Genomic DNA, 18459 nt, shown 5'->3' on the forward strand with positions numbered 1-18459 from the left:
CTGATACAAATTTGATCTAAAACTATTGTTTTAATCTAGTTCTACTCAATGAGTATAAAATGTAGTGCATAATTTGTGCGTCATGATTTAGTATATATATGCTGTGAACAAGTGGCGAAGTCTTTGTGTAAGAATAATAGCAGTGAGGCCAAAATGGCAAGATTACTAAATAAAACAAATAAATGAAACGGATAAACAAAGGAAAAAGCAAAGTACCAAGTAAAATGAGCACAGCCAGAATCCTAATGCTTGTCCAAGTGAACCTATACAGGCATCGATCCTCTCTCTGTCCAATGGCGTAGTCCACCCACTTGCCTATCACAGTATCGCACGCAGTCATTCCCTTTTTAACCTCCCATCTCTCCATCTCATTCCTCCGCCCTCCATTTTATGGCCATATACTCTTTCTAGCAACTCACCTTTTTGTAGTCTGTCTTGGGCACCGAGTATAATTGTGGGGATAACAGCCTATGTTTTCTTTGTCCCATCTGCTGGATCTGTGCTGGGCCCACCTCGTCTTATCCCTTTCTGATTGCAGGCGGCTTGTTGACTAGGTCACCCATTACAATGCTTTCAACAATAAGAAAAACATCTTTTTTTCATAAACTATCATATTCAGGCAAAATTAATATTATCTGTAAATAATGGCTTTTTCTGGCTTTTGATTACCTCCTAGAGGTAAACTTGCCGTTTAGATATTAAATTTACCAGAAGTCAATTTTATGTCCACCTACAATAAATCTTAAAAGTACAAATATTCTTGTACTCCTGGTCAAGACAAAAACCTCATTAAAGTCAGTCATTGTCCAACCTGCTATATCCTCACACAGGGTCACGGTGGTCTGCTGGAGCCAATCCCAGCCAGCACAGGGTGCAAGGCAAGAACAAACCCCGGGCAGGGCACCAGCCCACTGCAGGGCACACACATACACACACACCCAGCACAATTTAGGATTGCCAGTGCACTTAACCTGCATGTCTTTGGACTGTGGGAGGAAACCCATGCTGACACAGGGAGAACATGCAAACTCCACGCGGGGAGGAACCAGGAAGCAAACCCAGGTCTCCTTACTGCAAGGCAGCAGTGCTACAACTGCGCCACTCTTGCCGCCCACCTCATTAAAGTTCCTGATTAAAACATTTTTTATCCATTGTTATTTAGTACCACAATAGATTTCCCATAAATAATTTCACATTCGTTTTCATGGACATAAGGACTGAAAACCTGCAATGACTTTGTTAGTTGTAACATTTATAAATTAACAATTTCAGTAGAGGAGCATGCATCAAATTGCAACAGGAACAAACACAAAATAGGTAGCACCACTTAATCAAAGGTTTTGTTCACACACACACACATCCATCCTGGGTAATAATGTATCCATTTTTAAACTTGGCTCCAGTCTGAATGAGGCGGAAAAGAAGACAACAGACAACTTGATGCTAGCGTTCTTAAGAGTGTACTGCCCTCAGAAATCGGTAGGACCCACTCTCTGAGACTCTTTCCTGATGCCAGCTTCCAAAACTGGAATTCAAGATGAACACCCACCTCTTCCCCATAACATTGTAGATCCGCCATCAGTCAGTCCTTTTGTACATGGTTCCTTTCATAGCATGCACCATCCAAATTATAAAAACCAAAGTTGAAATACTGTATAAAATAAGTCAAGTTAAATTGTACTACAAGATAATTCATCCTAATTTCTGACCTATTAGTGTTCCCATTTTGCCTTATGGTTTCAGCTTTCATCTTCTGTTCTCTTGATTTATCTGCAGTGTATATTTACTTTTATGTATAAGCTTTACATTGTTCTATTTTATCTTGCCTACAGTCTTTAATTACTTTGTGATAATACTCACTTTGAAAGGTGTAAGATAAAACCTGATTTACCAAATAAATGGTTCATTGTGAGAAGGAACAATATTACCTTCCTTCTTTATCATGACAGAAATACCATTTCATAGCATGAAATCACTGGGAAGCAGTATATAGTCTATGGATGTGTCCTTATTTTAATGCAGAGTGTGGCACAAATCATAATATTAATTCAAACAGCAACTTTTTTCCAATTCACTCATAACTGTTATGAAACAAGTGCTGCTTTTAAAGTTACAGCAAATTCTGTAGCATTAACCTAATGCCCTGGATGGGAGCACTGGAAACTAAGGAGATGCAACTGTATGGAGTACTGTCTAATGTGTGTTAACCTTACTTCAACAAATTCAATACATTCTTTGATAGTTTAACATGACAAGGACACCATTTCCCTATTAGGAGGGCAAATGACTATTTTGATGCCTATTTGAAAAAGAACCAGAATATCGCCAAGTTTCTATATAGTTCAACTAGTGATGTGTATTTTTGGCTTTCAGGTAAACAGGAATCATTTTGGAACCGATGTTGCATTACATGATTTCTTGTTGTGGGGTATGTCAGTTTTACCATGCCAGTTTACATGGTTGAAAATCACTGCCCATGTCTACTTTCCTGAATGAGTGTTAACTTTCTGGCACAGTTATGTTGCCCTTTTTATGACAGTCAATAGCATGCTGAATAACAGTGCCCGTGCTGAATGAAGGGTTAACAGGCACAAAGAATTCTGCCATAATCTCTGCCCTTTTCTTTTTCCAGTCTGTTGTGCTACATAAAACACAACACATCACACAGACAAGTCTCTCTTCTGTTTGCAAAGTCCAAAACATCCATGTGTGTTATTCCTTATTGCTGCATGATATGCATTGTACTTTAAGATAAGCATTCATTGGTTGTCAGCTCTCATGCACTCCGAAATTGTCCCAACTAAAAGCAATATCAAACCTATATGATTTTGTTGTAGTATGTCATGGACTACGTTATTGGAGTAAATCACTCGGCATGTCGTATTAGAAGTAATGCTCCAAAATACCATAAAAATGTGATATAGTTACTCTAATATTGTAGTCTGCTATGCATGAAATATACAACCTTTAGAGAAGTTAGACTTGCTACGCTAAAATATTTATCTGGTTTCAGGCCTACTAACTACTCTATTAAATAATTGTTTACTCCTAAAAGCATTTGCCAGATTTATCTCTAGTCATTTAGTTTAATCAAAAGTCATAATTTTACAAAAACACATTCATTATTCATATTGTGGAAATTATAAAAAAAAAGTTTAAAATATAAACTCATAACATAAAACAATAAAATTAATAAATTCTTGAAAGAAACACATATTTGTCTTTCAAAATGCTTTATTAACTACTAAGAAAATGTAAATGCAACAATGCTGAAGAAGCCAATACGCATTTAAAACAGAATAGAAAACACCAATAAAAAGACATGGATAGGCCCAAAGGTATGTTTTGGCAATAAGGCACTATTTTGTTGTACTAAACATACCTTGTTCGTTTCAGTCCTTAGGATCCTGCATTTCCAAATATAACACTTCAGGTAGTGTGTATGAGTGGTACATATTGAGGACAGATGGAAGGGCAACTCATTAACATTTTGTCTAGTACAGAAATATGTGTGCAGGATACAACATATTTCTATGTTCAATTTCTGCTCCTGTTTTTTTTGTTTTTTATAACTTGAGAGCCATGGCTTTAACTTCTTGATGATCTTTAGTTAAAATGTAAATCATGGCAAGTTCTGACAGACACCATGTGGTAAATGGGAAAAGGAAAGCCATGTTGCAATATTCAATGACTGTTTTCCACCCATTTTATGAAGCCTTTAAACAGGCTCTAAACATTGCAAAGATAACATTAAGTTCCTACTCTGTCAATAATACCTTCTTAGACAGCAGTGAATAAAGTGGTACAAGGCTGCGGCAAGCCACATCCTGCACTTTGCTGATACATTAAACAATGTTTCAATTCATAAACGAATATCTGAACATAATATATTAAAATACAATATTGTCTGTACAAATTAAACCAATTGCAAGTTTCACTTTGACATAATAAAGGTTATTTTATACAAGACATCTTCTAGAGCAGATCAATGTTCTTGTCTAGAAGCAAAACAAAACAATAAAAATTCCCAAACACAATATTCTAAAAGATAAGTATAATATATAAAATAAAAAATAAGCTATTAAAATAATATTAGCACACTTTTAAATAGATTTTGAAAAACAGCACTTATGGTTTATAATGTGTAAAAGCCTAAAACATAATATAAGGATTAGCACTGCTATTGCTACCACGTTTTTTGTTTTTTTTTTTGAGTTCCATTCATCATACATCACTTTAGGGCTCCCCATTTGTATGTGTGTATTATACTATATATATATATATATATATATAGAGTGAGAGAGAAGGGTGTATTTATGCATATACCCACAAATACTGTTTTCAGAGGTTGTGCATATTTTTGTTTTACATGTGTTAGAAAAAAAAAAAAAGTTTTAGTTAGGTACTTAGGATGACTTTATTACCCCAGAGGGAAATTCTAAAATAGTCTCATGCTAATAAAATGCCTTTATCTGGACTAGAGTCTGTAAGTCAATTTCTCATAGTATGTACTGTATAAAGTTTGACTTCAATTCTAGATACAATAACTTGTCTGCTTTTAGTTTATTCACTTATAAAAATATCAGGTTCATCTATAAATTCTGAGAAATGTTTCCTTAAAAATATCTTAGTTTTTCTTCTTCATATTTTCTCTGTAAAACAAGAATGGCAGATTTACTGAAATGTAATAATAATACAAGGTAGCCAAAGTGCTCTACAAGTGCTAACAGTCGCTGGTCCTTCCAAGCTTAGTGGAAGTGAAGCATCCAAATGAAATATAAACCCAAAGCAAACCACAAGAATGAAAAATACAACATAAATATGGCCCCTTATTCCAGCAGCAATTGCTTATATCCTTTGTTATAAAGTACAAAAATATGAATTCCAAGACCTGCTCGCTATGACTTTGTAGTAACATGTAGCCAAACAATAATGGTGTTTGTAGAATAGCAAAAAATGATCACACTTCATTGATTGTCAGTGTATGATACCAAACTGTTTATATGAAATTCTTTGCTCCTTTAGTTTGTCTCTAATTCAGAGAGGTATGGCATCATAAAATGGATCACTGCAGCACGTTTACAACTGAGCTTTGTTCATTGAGCAAAATATTCATTTTATTACATTCAAGCAATGTGTAATGTAAAATAGAACACATCATTTCCAAGGCACACCGTTTACTCCAGTAAACAGTCCTATTTTGGAAAATGCATTTAACTTGACCGTGCTACATGTAACTGCTATTTTATGAGATTGCAGGCACATGTCTTTGATATAGTTACTAACTATAAAGTATGTCTAATTATTTGTTTTTATTTTTTGTTATGCACTTAAAGAAGTGATCTATGTGTGTCACTATATATCACTCCCCCATGTTGTATTGCTTCAAAAGTCAAAATATATTTTTAAAGAATTTTTGAAGTCACAATTTTTTTCAGTAAAACTATGTACTGTTATATGTTCTTGTTTAGCTGTGTACACACTTATGGGTCAACACACTACATGTGACTGGTAAGCCGGAGTGCAGAAATAAAATAATGAAAAAACCTTCATACACAATACTTCAAAATATTACATAATAAAAGAACAAATATATACTTAAACTGAAAAAGACATTTCAAAAAGATCCAGCCTCACAGCACATGGACGGAAGATTTTCAGAACCCATTAAATAAAGAGAATATGTCTAACAAAATTCTGTAGTCCTGCTGTTTTTTGCAAGAAACACAAATGAAATATTTTTTTTTCAATATATTTCAGTTCTTAGTAGAGCAAAACACTTAATAGTCTTCACTTTTACTTCCAGTTAGATGAAAGTTTTTGACATCTTTATAACAGTCATCAAAGAATTCATTCTTCATAAATAGTCAAGTGTTCCTTCAGGTAATTTTTTGTTGTTTTGTGCACTTTCAGTATGTCTGGTAGATATCATGTATAGGGACCTGAAAGGTGGCAGCTGGAAATGCCTGAGGTACATAGCTAGCATAACCTCCATAGGCAGCCGCGTTCTTGTGTAAGGCTGCAATGGTGGCTGTTGTTGCAGGAGCCGCAATTGGGACATAGCTTGCACCATAGATGTTGGCAGCAGGAATCCTTTGAACATTGTGGGCCATGGTGTACACTGGAGTGATAGGACGTCCCTGAAAAGAAATCCATAAAATTTGAATGACACCAGTTTTCTGATTATTTGTATATGAGAAATGTAGGCACTAATTCTCAGGAATATGTTGTTACAGAAGTTATTTCCTATTATATTAAATGTTTATACTTCTACACACTCCATTCGGCTCTCAAATTATAATTTTTAACCCCCATTCAAATCAAATTCCGCAACAGATGAGAAATAACAGAACCAAAGTTTTTGCACTATGTTTGGGGGAAAGAAAAAACCCAAAGCAACAAGATTAATAGATTTACTTTCTTTTTTGGGCATTACCTTAGAGAAGTTTACTTTAATGCATTTTCAACCATTTATAACAAAATGTGCTAATACGCACATGCCCAAACAGCTAGGGAATTAAATGAACAGGATGCAAATCCTTGGAGACAGTTAGTTAAACTAAAGTAACTTAATAAAAAATAAAGTAACTCATATATAATAAGTATATTATACTTATATACTACAGTACATGAAAACTTATGTTAACATATAAAATGTTTGAACCTAAATTATGCATTAAGTTAATAAAGGAGGAAAAAAAATTAAAATCTTTATATTATAAAAAACAGAATACGTCATACTTGAGATTTCAAAGTCTTTGTTTACACAGAGACTCTTTCTAATTCGTGCTCTTTGTCACCCCCACATAAATTTGTGCATAGTATCATGAAAACAAGGGCCCGATTTATTGCTTGTCATGTTGGCCTTCTTCCTAAAATGTTTGCAGATCTGCTGACCAATGCAGTACTTCTAAGCTATTACAAATATGAGAAGGATAATCTTAAGCACAGTTAGATGATGACTAATCTGTTCTATGGTGGCTGAATGGTGTTGTAAAGTGTAACGAGTGTAAAGTAAAACGATTTTTAAATGTCAGTCATTCAAGAATTTGGTTCTATAAAATTTGTCAAATGAAGGCCATTGAAGGTCTGTGATATTAAATACAAAATTGAAAATAGCAAGTGGTTTGCCCCCACCTAGCAACAGGATAACTGTCCATAAATCAAATAACCCAATGTAAAAATGAACAGATAAGATGTCAGAGATTGCACTGAGCATTGCATAGATAGCTATTATATGTTGTTTTGGTTAAAGTAAGCACTTTATAGTATCAAAAGTTCAAGGTTGTGGTTGTCAGTTAAAACTTCTGAGAATTTCAAAATTACAAGCAAGGCTGTTATAATCACTTGTTATGATGTTTGCTTAACTGGTAAAAACAAAGAATATTTTTCTTTTGTCAGCTGCTCATTAATATTGGCATAACATTACATGTCTACTGTCACATTAACTTTTCAACACCAATGACACGAATCTGTACTTTTACTATAGAATTTATAGTAATAAATATTAAAGCAGTTCTACCCTGTAAAATACTTATAAACAGATTCATACGTGTAATTTCAAATTTGTTATGAAAATGCTGCTTTTTGAGGCACTGAGATTGTTATACTGTGCTTCATGTATAGGAATTTCTGGTTGTGAAGGGTGTGCGTTCACATGCACTTTAATAACCAGGATTTTCACAGAAACCTGGTGTCAAAAATGACATGTAAATCCTGGTTACCTGGTTAACACACGATTCAAGTAACCTGATTATATGACCATGTAAACCCTTAACCAGGTTAACACCTAAGGAATTTTAAGTCTGTGCATGTCCCTTGCACTCTGTTCACCTGTTTAGCCACTCACATTCTTTCAACAACCACAGGTAGAAGTGTCCACAAATTAAATTTACAGAGGGAAATACTTGGGCGATCACATTATTCCTTCACTTGGTTGAAATAATCTGTTTCAATATTTCAGAAATCGCTAAATTTATGTTGATGAGCATAATGTACATTTCACAATCTTGGGAGCAGTGTTGGGAGCAGTGTTACATATTCTGATTTACTTTTTAAAATAAACAGTAACCTAACATAATTCTTATTTTTATTAAATTAAAAGACCCTACCTTATGAGCATAGATGAGGGTAGGGACATAGATTGTATGGTAAATCGAGAGCTTCACCTTCTGACTCAACTCCTACTTCGTCACTGCAGATTGGTATAGCAACCAAATAACTGCACTTGCCTCCCCTATCCATCTGTCAATCTCACCAGCCCTTTCTCCTTCACTTGTGAACAAGACCCCAAGGTACTTAAACTTCTCCACTTCAGGCAGTAACTCACCTCCCACTCGGAGAGGACAGTCCACCTTTTTCCTACAGAGGACAATGGCCTCAGATTTGGAGATGCTGATCCTCATCCCTGCCGCTTCACACTCACAAAGTGTCCCAATATGTGCTGAAGTTCACAGTCCAATGATGCCAACAAGACCACGTCATCTGCAAAAAGCAGTGCTGCAGTTCTACAGCCACGAACCTGGACTCCCTCCCCTCCCTAGCTACGCCTTGATATCCTGTTCATGAAAATTACAAATAGGATACGAGTCAAAGCACAGCCCTGATGTTTTTCCAAGTTTGCGGACTTAGTTCTCACTGTGATTATACAGGGACTGAACAGACCTTATTAAGGGTCCTGGAACCCTATATCCTCTCAGCATCCATCACAGAATCCCTTGAGGAACACAGTCATATGCCTTCTCTAAGTCCACAAAACACATGTAGACTGATTGGATATACTGTACTCCCATGCTCCTTCCAGAATCACCATCAGGGTAAAGAGCCGGTCCACTGCTTCACACCCTGGACGGAATTCACATTGCTCCTCCTGGACTGGACAGTGTCTCCTTTCTAGTACCTTGGCATAAGCTTTTCCAATGAGGCTGAGGAGTGTGATAATTGGAGCACACCCTTCAGTTCCCTTTTTTAAAAATGGGGACCACCCCCCCAGTCTGCTACTCCAGAGGCACAGCTCCTGATGGCCAAGCAACATTGAAAAAGCGTGTCAGCCATGACAGTCCAAAAATGTCCAGAGCCTTTCTAGGCAGGTCTTATTTGCCCCCAGGGCTTTGCCACTGCAGAGTTGCTTAATTACGTCAGTGATCTCCCGCAGAGAAATGGGCATTGATCTATCAGGTTCTGGCTCTGTTTCCTCTATAGAGGGCGTGTTTGTCACGTTTAGGAGTGCATCAAAGTGCCAGAACCTCTTTGAACCACACTGATAGTTGCTTTTTATGGTATTCCCACACTCCTCCCATACCCAGGTTTTTTTTCCCTTACCACCAAGGCTGTAGCCCTTTTTTGCCTGTCCATACCACTCTGCTGCTTCAGGAGTTTCCCATGCTAACCATACATGAAAAGCCTCCATTTTTGGCCTGATGGAATCTATCACCTTGGAATTCCATCTTGAGAGTCACCTATGGCCTTCAGGCTGCAGTTCTTTGCAGCTGCTTACACAATGGAGGCTTTGAACAAAGCCCAATCGGAGTGTATGTACCCAGCCTCCTCCAGGATGCGGGAAAAGCTCTTTTGCAGGTCGGAGTTGAAAATCTTCTGGATAGGGGCCTCCTCCATTGGTCCCCAGTCCACTCTCACTACTTGCTTGGACTTTCTAGGTCTGTCATGGGACCTCCCCACAATCTGACCCAACTCACCACCAGGTAGTAATCAGTTGACAATTCTGCCCCTCTTTTCTGTCCAGAACATATGGCCACAAATCTCATGATACGATTATAAAATCAGTCATAGAACTTTGGCCTAAGGTGCTCTGGTACCAAGTACACTTATGAGACACCTTATGATGGCATTTGTTATGGACAGCCCATGTCTGCAACAGACATCCAATAACTAAACACTGCTCAGCTTTAGATGAGGAAGGCCACATCTCCCAATCATGCCTCTCTAGGTATCTCGTTGGTTGCCAAAGTGGGTGATGAAGTTGCCCAGACAAACCTTGGAGTCCCCAGCTGGGACCCTTTCCAGGATTCCCTCCAGGTACTCTCAAGAAAGCCTGGTAATCCGAATCGATATTTGGTGCATAAACACATATGGTAGTCGGAGTCCTCCCCTCTGTGGCCTTCAGCTTTACAATGGCAGTCCTGCCATTCTATGAAACAAATTCCAACATGGAATTGAGCAGCAAGGGGCTCCTCCTGGGCAACCACAGAGTAAAGGAGAGTTCAGCCTCTTTTGAGGGGTTTGGTTCCAGAACCAATCAGATGGGTGGACATTAACCAAACTATATCTAGTTGGTAGCATTCTACCTTACCCACCAACTTCCTCCTGCATGATCTTTGGGTAATGACTGAAAGAATGAGATGAATGTGGATACAAAAGGCTAAAATGAGCTTGTTCTGTATGGTGGCTGGGCTCTCCCTTAGAGGGTGTGAAGTACAAACATCTGAGAGAGGAGTAGAGTCGCTGACCCACCACGTGAAGAGGAGCCAATTGAGGTGGTTCAGTCTTCTGGTACGGATACCTCACCTGAGGTGGAGGTTTTATGGGAAGGAAATGCTGGGGAAGGTCCAAGGCTTGCTGGGAGAATTATATCCCCCAGATACCCTGGGAATGCCTTGGAATCCTACAGAACGAATTGAGCCTGACTGCAAAGATTGATGCCCCCTTGATCCAGCTTTGGATAAACAGTGGAAAATGAATAAATGAATGAATGAAAAATTCCTACATTATTATTATCCCAGCAGCAGTGGGTGTATGGCAAGAAGCAAACACACTGGTGCACTACTCCTTTGCACAGCCAAGCAGAAGAAGTTGTGCTGTATGCAATCCAGTAACAGAAACATATTAAATAAGTAGCATTTTATTTTTTAATCCAGCAATTTGGTATAGATATGCTGAAGCAGTGTGATAGGGTGATGCAGTGGCCAGTGCTCCTAATCATCGGAGGCTCAGGTCGAAGATGTAAAAAAGAGATGGACGTTATTAACTTCACTGCACAAGAAGGACTAAACGTACTGTATATATATATATATATATATATATATATATATATATATAAAACGCAAGAAACCTTATCCAGGTTTGTGTGCGCACAAAGTGACTGCAGGTTTTTGCTTTTGAGAATAAAACACTGTGTATGGGAGTGACTTTTTGTTCACTAGTGTAAAGGAACACTAGATCATGGTTAGTGCTGCAGATAGGTATCTGCATCTCAGAACAGAAAATGGTCCCAAAAACACTTCGCTGGAACATTTGCTATGGGTGACAAACCTGCTAACATGATAAGCATATTAGCAGTACTAGTCCACTATCAGTGGGTGATTCAATCACATAATGATATTGTACACCCTGGATTCGACAAGAACGTAGTACATTCTAGTAACATAATATATTCCTCTAAGATGCCTGAGGGAAGTCAACACAATGCTGGATAGCCCTAACTGACCCTATGACAAATCACAACATGCTGCCAGAAGGTGATATTTGGAGCTTTGGAGATAAATGCACAGGTCTTATATGTGCCAGCAGGGAAGTACTTTGTGTTATATGGGTCCTTTCAACAATTTTTAGTGTGCAGGTAACCTGGGGATTAATTATCTAGAAGCTTGAGAATGGGATCACAGGGGTACCTAGAGTCTTAGAAACTGCTCTAAGATCATAGTACAAAGAGTTCCAGAGGGAAGCCTTAATACAAGAAGTAATTGTGGAAGTTCTCTTGGCAGGGGCTTAAGAGCTCCCTCTAGACAGGCCCCCAACAAGTGTGGAGTCAGGAGTAGATGAAGGATTAGTGCTTAACTGCTAGAAGTAAGACTGCAACCAGATTTTAGAGAAAGCTATGAGAGATATTGCTAATATTTTTAAGTGGCAATTGAAGTGGATATGTGCTAAGAACACATGTGAATTAGCTTAGTATTTGTAGTCAATTTTTCCAGATCTTATTTTAACTCATCATCTAAACCCACCTCTCTTGGTGAGGTCACTGCAGCAGCAGTCCAAGCAAGTGAGCCCAGACTTCCCTGTCCCTAGCTAGAGATTCCAGTTGTCTTTATTTTCCATTGTCCATTTTTTTTCTTGCTGCACTGAAAGCAGGTCTGGTATCTATTATTATCATTAGTGCTATTGAGAATACCTTAAACACATTTTGTTTAGGAATAAAATCTGAGAAAGTATCAAACTTCTACAGAGTAATCCCTTCACAATATGATCTGGCAATAAACACTTATGCTTTCTAGTACATAGCAATATTACCAGTTTTAAATTAAGACTTAAAGTGCACCTATGAAAACAATGTTTCCACATGTACAATTTTAAGGGTTACTTTAACACTCTAAAATGTAACTCAACACTGGATAGTTTTGCTGTGCACAAATCATATTTCAACTAAGATGCAATTAAACACGTTTTAAAACTTACAAATTAGTAGCTGTCAAATGTAGTTTAGTTGTGAAACACCCTTTGAAAATAAGGTGCTTTAAAAACTCAACTTTACTCAGCATTCGAGAGGAATAACGGATTAAACTAAGACTTCAGACAAGATGCTAATTTACAATCAAATGTTTAGTATTACATCTTACATTGTCATTGTAAGCAGAAAAGCTACACCGGGACAAGACTGCTTACTATGTGAAAACAGCATCTAGGATCATACGAAATACTGAATAACACACATTTTACTGACTACTTATTGCATGTGGTCATAAAAGTGAGTTTAAGAATGAATGTAATTATGTAGTATATGCTGCTTTGTAATGTATATTTTACAGATATTCCATTCATTTTGCGTTTTTACTGCCTTTTTGAACAAACTTTTTAATTAGTGTTGGTTACTATTACTGAGTACATGTCAAAGCAAATGACTATTAGCATCAGTGGCTGAATTCACAATTTAGAAAAGATATTTTCTTATCCATTCTTTAATTTTCCAACATTTTTACTCGAATATATTCATGGAGGCCAAGCCTGTCAAGCAGCTTTTAATGCAAGCAAATAACCAACATTTGACTTGATGATATTTTTTTCATTACAGGAGAACATGAAAAGAAAATGCATTTCCCATGCAGACAGTATCCTTGGTAGGATTTGAAAATTTGAGGTTTGAGTGAACAAATTTAGCACAGGGCTGTCATTGCTTATTATACTGATCTAAATTGTTTTAACATAAAAAAATAAGTAGGTAATACCTGAAAAGGGGGTGGAGTAGTCACAGTAGGAATAACAGGTGCTGCAGCAGCAGCGGCGGCAGCAGCGGCGGCGGCAGCAGCAGTTGGGTCATGCTGAAGTGCAATGGGATTTATTATGTGTTCCACAGTGTGAATTTTTCCATCTTCCAATATTTTAGCTGTAGGAGCCGGAGAAAATACTGGATACTGCGCACTTATTGCAGGAATGGCAACTAAAATAAAACCAAAAAAAAAAAGGTTTCTTTAAACCATGTAATAGAACATTTTATATAAACAAATGTACATAAATAGTGTATATGTAAGAGAAAGAGACACAGAGAGTGAGATCTTAAACATTTGTAATAAAGTTTTTCACGTATTAATATATAAAGAAAATTTGAGTAAAGTCTCATTCACATACGGAATCATCTTTTTTAAATCATTACAGAATTTATAACAATAGAGTTTTGTTGTTTATAAGTATGAAGACTTAAATTTGGCATCTTAATTTTAGCCAGGTTAAAAAAATAATATTAATACAATTTCTCCCCGCAATCTATGAGCAAAAGTATAGTAAAGTAAATACATTTACTAAATCTGAATTTAAAATGTTACTAATTCATTATGAACAAGTCATGACATTGATAAAAGCTAGACATCAGTCTGTGATTAATTAAGCAACACAATTTTTACATAAAATGGTTTGGGAGAAACACTTAAAGCATGACAAATTAAAATGCCAATAGACAAGGAGTATGGAAAGTAAAGCCAGTGCTGTAATTACATTTTTCATATGTTTTATGTGGCTTCTGAAATTAACCTAATTGATCTAAGGTTAACAGAATAATGATTTTCAAGGGATTATTGGTAATGGTCTAAAACCCCTACTGTATCATTTTCACTTTTTTAGAAGGATGCAAATATGACTTTGTCAGAATAATGTAAAAGGGAGTGACAAATCTTTATAAATGTAAATATCCATATTAGGTTATTTTTTCATTAAAAAAATCTTTTTTTTTCTCTTTCTTCTTCTAATTTTACCTAAGTCAGACAACTTGCATTAAACTGTAACAAAGCATTATGTAGCCTACTTAATCCTAATCAGGTTTGATAGGACTGGAGGCCTGTCCCCTCAGCATTTGGGTGCAAGGCAAGAAACAACCCTGGACAGTGCACGAGTCCATCACAGGGTCCAATTGTGCATACAACCACGCTTAGACAAGGTGAAAATTTAGAATAACCAATTAACCTAACATTCTTTTTTTGGGAATTGGACAGAAACTAGAGTAACTGGACAATAATATACACAGATGCAAGGTGTATGTGCATACTCCACACAGACAACAACCAGGTACCGAATTGAAACCGGGACACTGGATCTGCGAGGCATCAGCACTAACTGCAGAACTCTGCCATCTTAAAATATAACTACTTGTTTAATGAAAGTATAATTCCTAATTTTTAACAAATTAAATATATATATAAAGAAGACTTTGTTTTAATATCACAACAGTATCTATTGTTTATAAATGGTGAATGATTTTCTGTCCAAGGCATTGTTGCATTATAAGAGCTATCCTGAATTCATACAAATGTAACTTGTACAGTTTTAGCTGAGTGAACTGCAATAAATTCTGCATATAAACAACAATGCATATGTGATTATCAAACAAAGAAGCCACATAAAACTATAGAAATAATGCAAAAAGAGTGTTAAAAGGATCAATAAAAGCATGGAAAAGGATGAAGAAACAGTACCTCAACTAGACACAATAGAAAGTTAACCATTTAACCAGTTATTCACATTAGGAGAGATGGAAGTTAAAACAGCTTGCACTAACTTGTGCCAGGTTTAATGCCCACTGGATTGACAGCTGTCAGCTCCAGGCTGGGTATGAGTTCATAGGCTTTGTCCTGCTGCTTGGCCTTTCCTTCATGGTATCTGCTGTAGATGCCACGGCCCGCAGAATATCCCCCCAGGTAAGAGCCCCTGGGACCCGGGGCCCTGTTTCCAGCTGCCCCTCGCCCTCGACCCTTTATAGTACCTGCTTGAGATACAAACGAAAGAGGAACCTGTTCAGAACTTTACTTGCTTCGTCAATGTCTCAAAAATTAATAAAATAATAATAAAAAAAAACTTAAAATAGCAATTTTTAAATTTATTCAAAATAAGTCTTCCCTTTTTTGTTTGATTTAAGGAAAAACAGATACTTAGGGAATACGTCTGGACTCCTAGTTGGGACAGACATAAAATAGAGGGTAAACCTGATTATAATAACATTTTTAAAAGGTAAACATTAAAATGAAGTACTGTGGATTCTAGGTGGTTCTGGGCTGGGATATTTATTTAACAAAGTTTCTTGTAAGAATTTTACAAAAAGTATTTAATAGACGTATAATCTGTAATTGAGAGTAAATCATCATTTAAGCAGAATATGGTTGTGATTTAACAGGCAGAAATGGCAATGTTAGTTTTTCTTTTTTTTAGTTTAATATATGTATTTTCTGTTAGGAATTACAACTGTTATGAGTACAGTAAATTAAGTGAGTATATTGATACACTGAATTCCTCTTCTGTAGAACTGACTAAGCAAAATGTGTGTGAGGGTAGTCTTCACCCTGGCACAAGTAATCAGCAAAGTAGATTTTATCACATAGACAAGGCATTAACCCAAAGAAAAAGTATGTAGAAATGTTTCAATTCCAGCACAATATTTATGTCACTATAACCAGCTCATTGATTTAAAATCAGAAAATGAAAGCAAAGAAGTGGATTTCTTTTTAACCTTTGGAAAAAAATTATTAAAATGCAAGATAAAATCAGAATTTATGGATAAACAAGAAAAAATGGTATGTCAGTACAGTAAACATGTACACTTTACAGACGTTAAGTTAATATTACGTGAACATAATTAAGAGACATAATTCTCAAAGATAAAAATGCCTAACCTTTAACAAAGTATTCTCTGTTTGGCCCAATTAGTGCATTGTAGGGATAGCCATAATATGCTAAGGTATATGGGTCACACTGATAGACATAGTTAGGTTGTGGCGTCTCTGTGGCTGGAGTTGCTCCTTTTGCTGCTTTTTGGTATCTTGTGTACTGCTCCTTGTCCACAGGTTTGGCCAAGGTCACCTCAATACAAGACCCTTCAACTTCAGCACCATTCAGTTGATTCATAGCATGTACTGCATCTTCCCTGCTTGTGAAATGCACAAAAGCATAATCACGGATCTTTTTAACACGCTCTACACAACCTGGATTAAACTGGCAGAAAATCTTTCTAATGGTTTCCTCGGTCGTTTCAATCATTAGATTTCGTACATAGAGGATTTTTACAGTTTCCATAACATCCTCATCTACGTCAATCTCTGGTTCTGCCCAATCAACTGCAATTTGATGTCCCCATAGCTGGATTCTCCCAGGCATAAGTTTCCTCCTAGCCATAGCTGCAGCACGATGGCTCTCATATTCCACAAAGGCAAAACCCCGATTCTTCATTTTGTCAGCAGCACTAGCATACACAATGACATCTAAGACTCCTTCAGTAACTTTGGCAATCTCTTCAAGAATCTCCTCTCGTTTTTTCATTTTAGGAATTCCCCCAATAAAAAGTCTGCAGTTGTCCACACTGCAGCACACACCTAAGAGCCTTCCTGGTCGAATTTCATAATTATTAAGCTCTCTGACAGCTCTTTTCGCCTCACGTTTGTGTGTGTACATCACAAAAGCATATCCTCTGTTTTTGCCATCAAAGTCCATCATCAGCCTCATCTCATAAATGCGTCCCACTGACTCAAACACTGGAACCAGTTCATCCTCATAAACATCTCTTGGGATTTTCCCCACAAAGATTTCACATCCACGTGGTGGAGCTGTTCCCTCCCAGCCAGGTGGAGGACCATACTTGCGCTGACCATTCTCTTGGATCATACCATATCCTGTACGTTCCATCAGAGTCAGCAATGCATTCTCATTTGGGGCTCCAGCTACTCCTTCTGGGACCTTTGATGTGGACATGTTGGAAGAATTGTGGCTCATGGTAGCAGTAGAATCTTCAGCTGTCATTATGTCAAAACCATTCAGTTAGTGTTTTATATCTAAAAACAAAAACAAAAATACAAGAAAATAAAATGTTACCTGTCGTGTCTTAAAACAATATTTTGATATATGCAGTGAAAAAGCACTGTAACTGATGATTAGTCAACCACTTGTTTACACTTGGTGTATTGGGTGTATTGTGTTTGGTGGTATTTTACCTTTCTTTATTTTGTTATATGGCAGGCTGACATAATGCTTAGTGCTGCTGCCTCACAGCAACAAAGTCCTGAATTTAAGTTAGTGCTTAGTCCCTGTCTGTGTAGAGTATGTACACTTTCTCAGGATCTGATAGTCCAAAGACATGCAGGCCTGATGTTAGGTAGAATTGGTGAGTTTGTGAAGCTGTCCCAGTGATGAACTGGTAAGCAGGCCTGGGCTTGTACCAACCTTTTTGCCAAATTCTGCTTAGATTGCCATGCAGAATGCAGTTAATACACTGCAGAAAATTAAATCTAAGCAAGTGGAAAAGTATTTATATCATGACATTAAATCTTGTTTCCCTTGTCGTAAGAGTTATTGCCTTATCAAAAAATTAGTATTTATGATTATTTAGCTTACTTTAAGAAATTTTGCTTACCCGATTGGCAGATTTTATTTTGCTAAATAAAAGCAAAACAACTCCCATTTAAAGTTTTTATGTTTAGTTTTTGCATATGCATTTTTTGCAGTGTAACAATTGTGTAATATTTGCTGTTTATAAATCAATGGAAAAAGTAAACATATTTCAGAATTTTAGTTATTATGCATTTTGTGATGAGGGTTTAGTGACTGAAACATTTACAAAATCCTTTTGAAGCCTTACCTAACGCACAGTCTTACAAACATGCACAAAATGATTTCTGTTTTGTTTTTAAATGCCTTTATCAACTTAACAGTGATGACTGATCTCATATCAAAATACAACAGAATTTACTGGCTAATGTAACAAATACATCTTAAACTTTTATAATTACATTATCAGAACATGGTTTATATTATCAATACAATCTTCCATCTATCATATCTAATTAAGCATGCATGGATATGTTACTGAAAACTACGTGAATAATTCAAACTTTATTTTTGCATTCATCATGAGCCACAGAAGCTGATTTACTTGTGTTCAGATGTTTTTCTCAGATATACTATATAATTTATATAACATGAATATCAGGAAGAATAAAGCTGTCTCTAATATTCAAAACACCATCTAAACAAATA

At 36.6% G+C, this 18459-nt stretch overlaps 1 protein-coding gene across 5 annotated transcripts in view; it reads right to left on the reverse strand.

The window, feature by feature from the left end:
* Positions 1–3216: 3216 nt before the first annotated feature.
* rbm47 (RNA binding motif protein 47) overlaps positions 3217–18459 on the reverse strand; it is a 70519-nt gene continuing 55276 nt past the window's right edge. For 3 of the 5 annotated variants that reach the window (XM_039751324.1, XM_039751325.1, XM_039751326.1), the window contains 4 exons: positions 16107–17258; positions 14999–15205; positions 13179–13390; positions 3217–6140 (listed from right to left, as the gene is read on the reverse strand). In XM_039751324.1, coding sequence (XP_039607258.1) covers positions 5910–6140; positions 13179–13390; positions 14999–15205; positions 16107–17226 — 1770 coding nt within the window. In that variant the 5' untranslated portion in view covers positions 17227–17258 and the 3' untranslated portion in view covers positions 3217–5909. The remainder of the gene's footprint in view (positions 6141–13178; positions 13391–14998; positions 15206–16106; positions 17259–18459) is intronic. The other 2 variants (XM_039751327.1, XM_039751328.1) reach the window with 2 other exon arrangements.

The sequence above is a fragment of the Polypterus senegalus genome, chromosome 4, assembly GCF_016835505.1.
Source record: "Polypterus senegalus isolate Bchr_013 chromosome 4, ASM1683550v1, whole genome shotgun sequence".
Classification (NCBI taxonomy): domain Eukaryota; kingdom Metazoa; phylum Chordata; class Cladistia; order Polypteriformes; family Polypteridae; genus Polypterus; species Polypterus senegalus.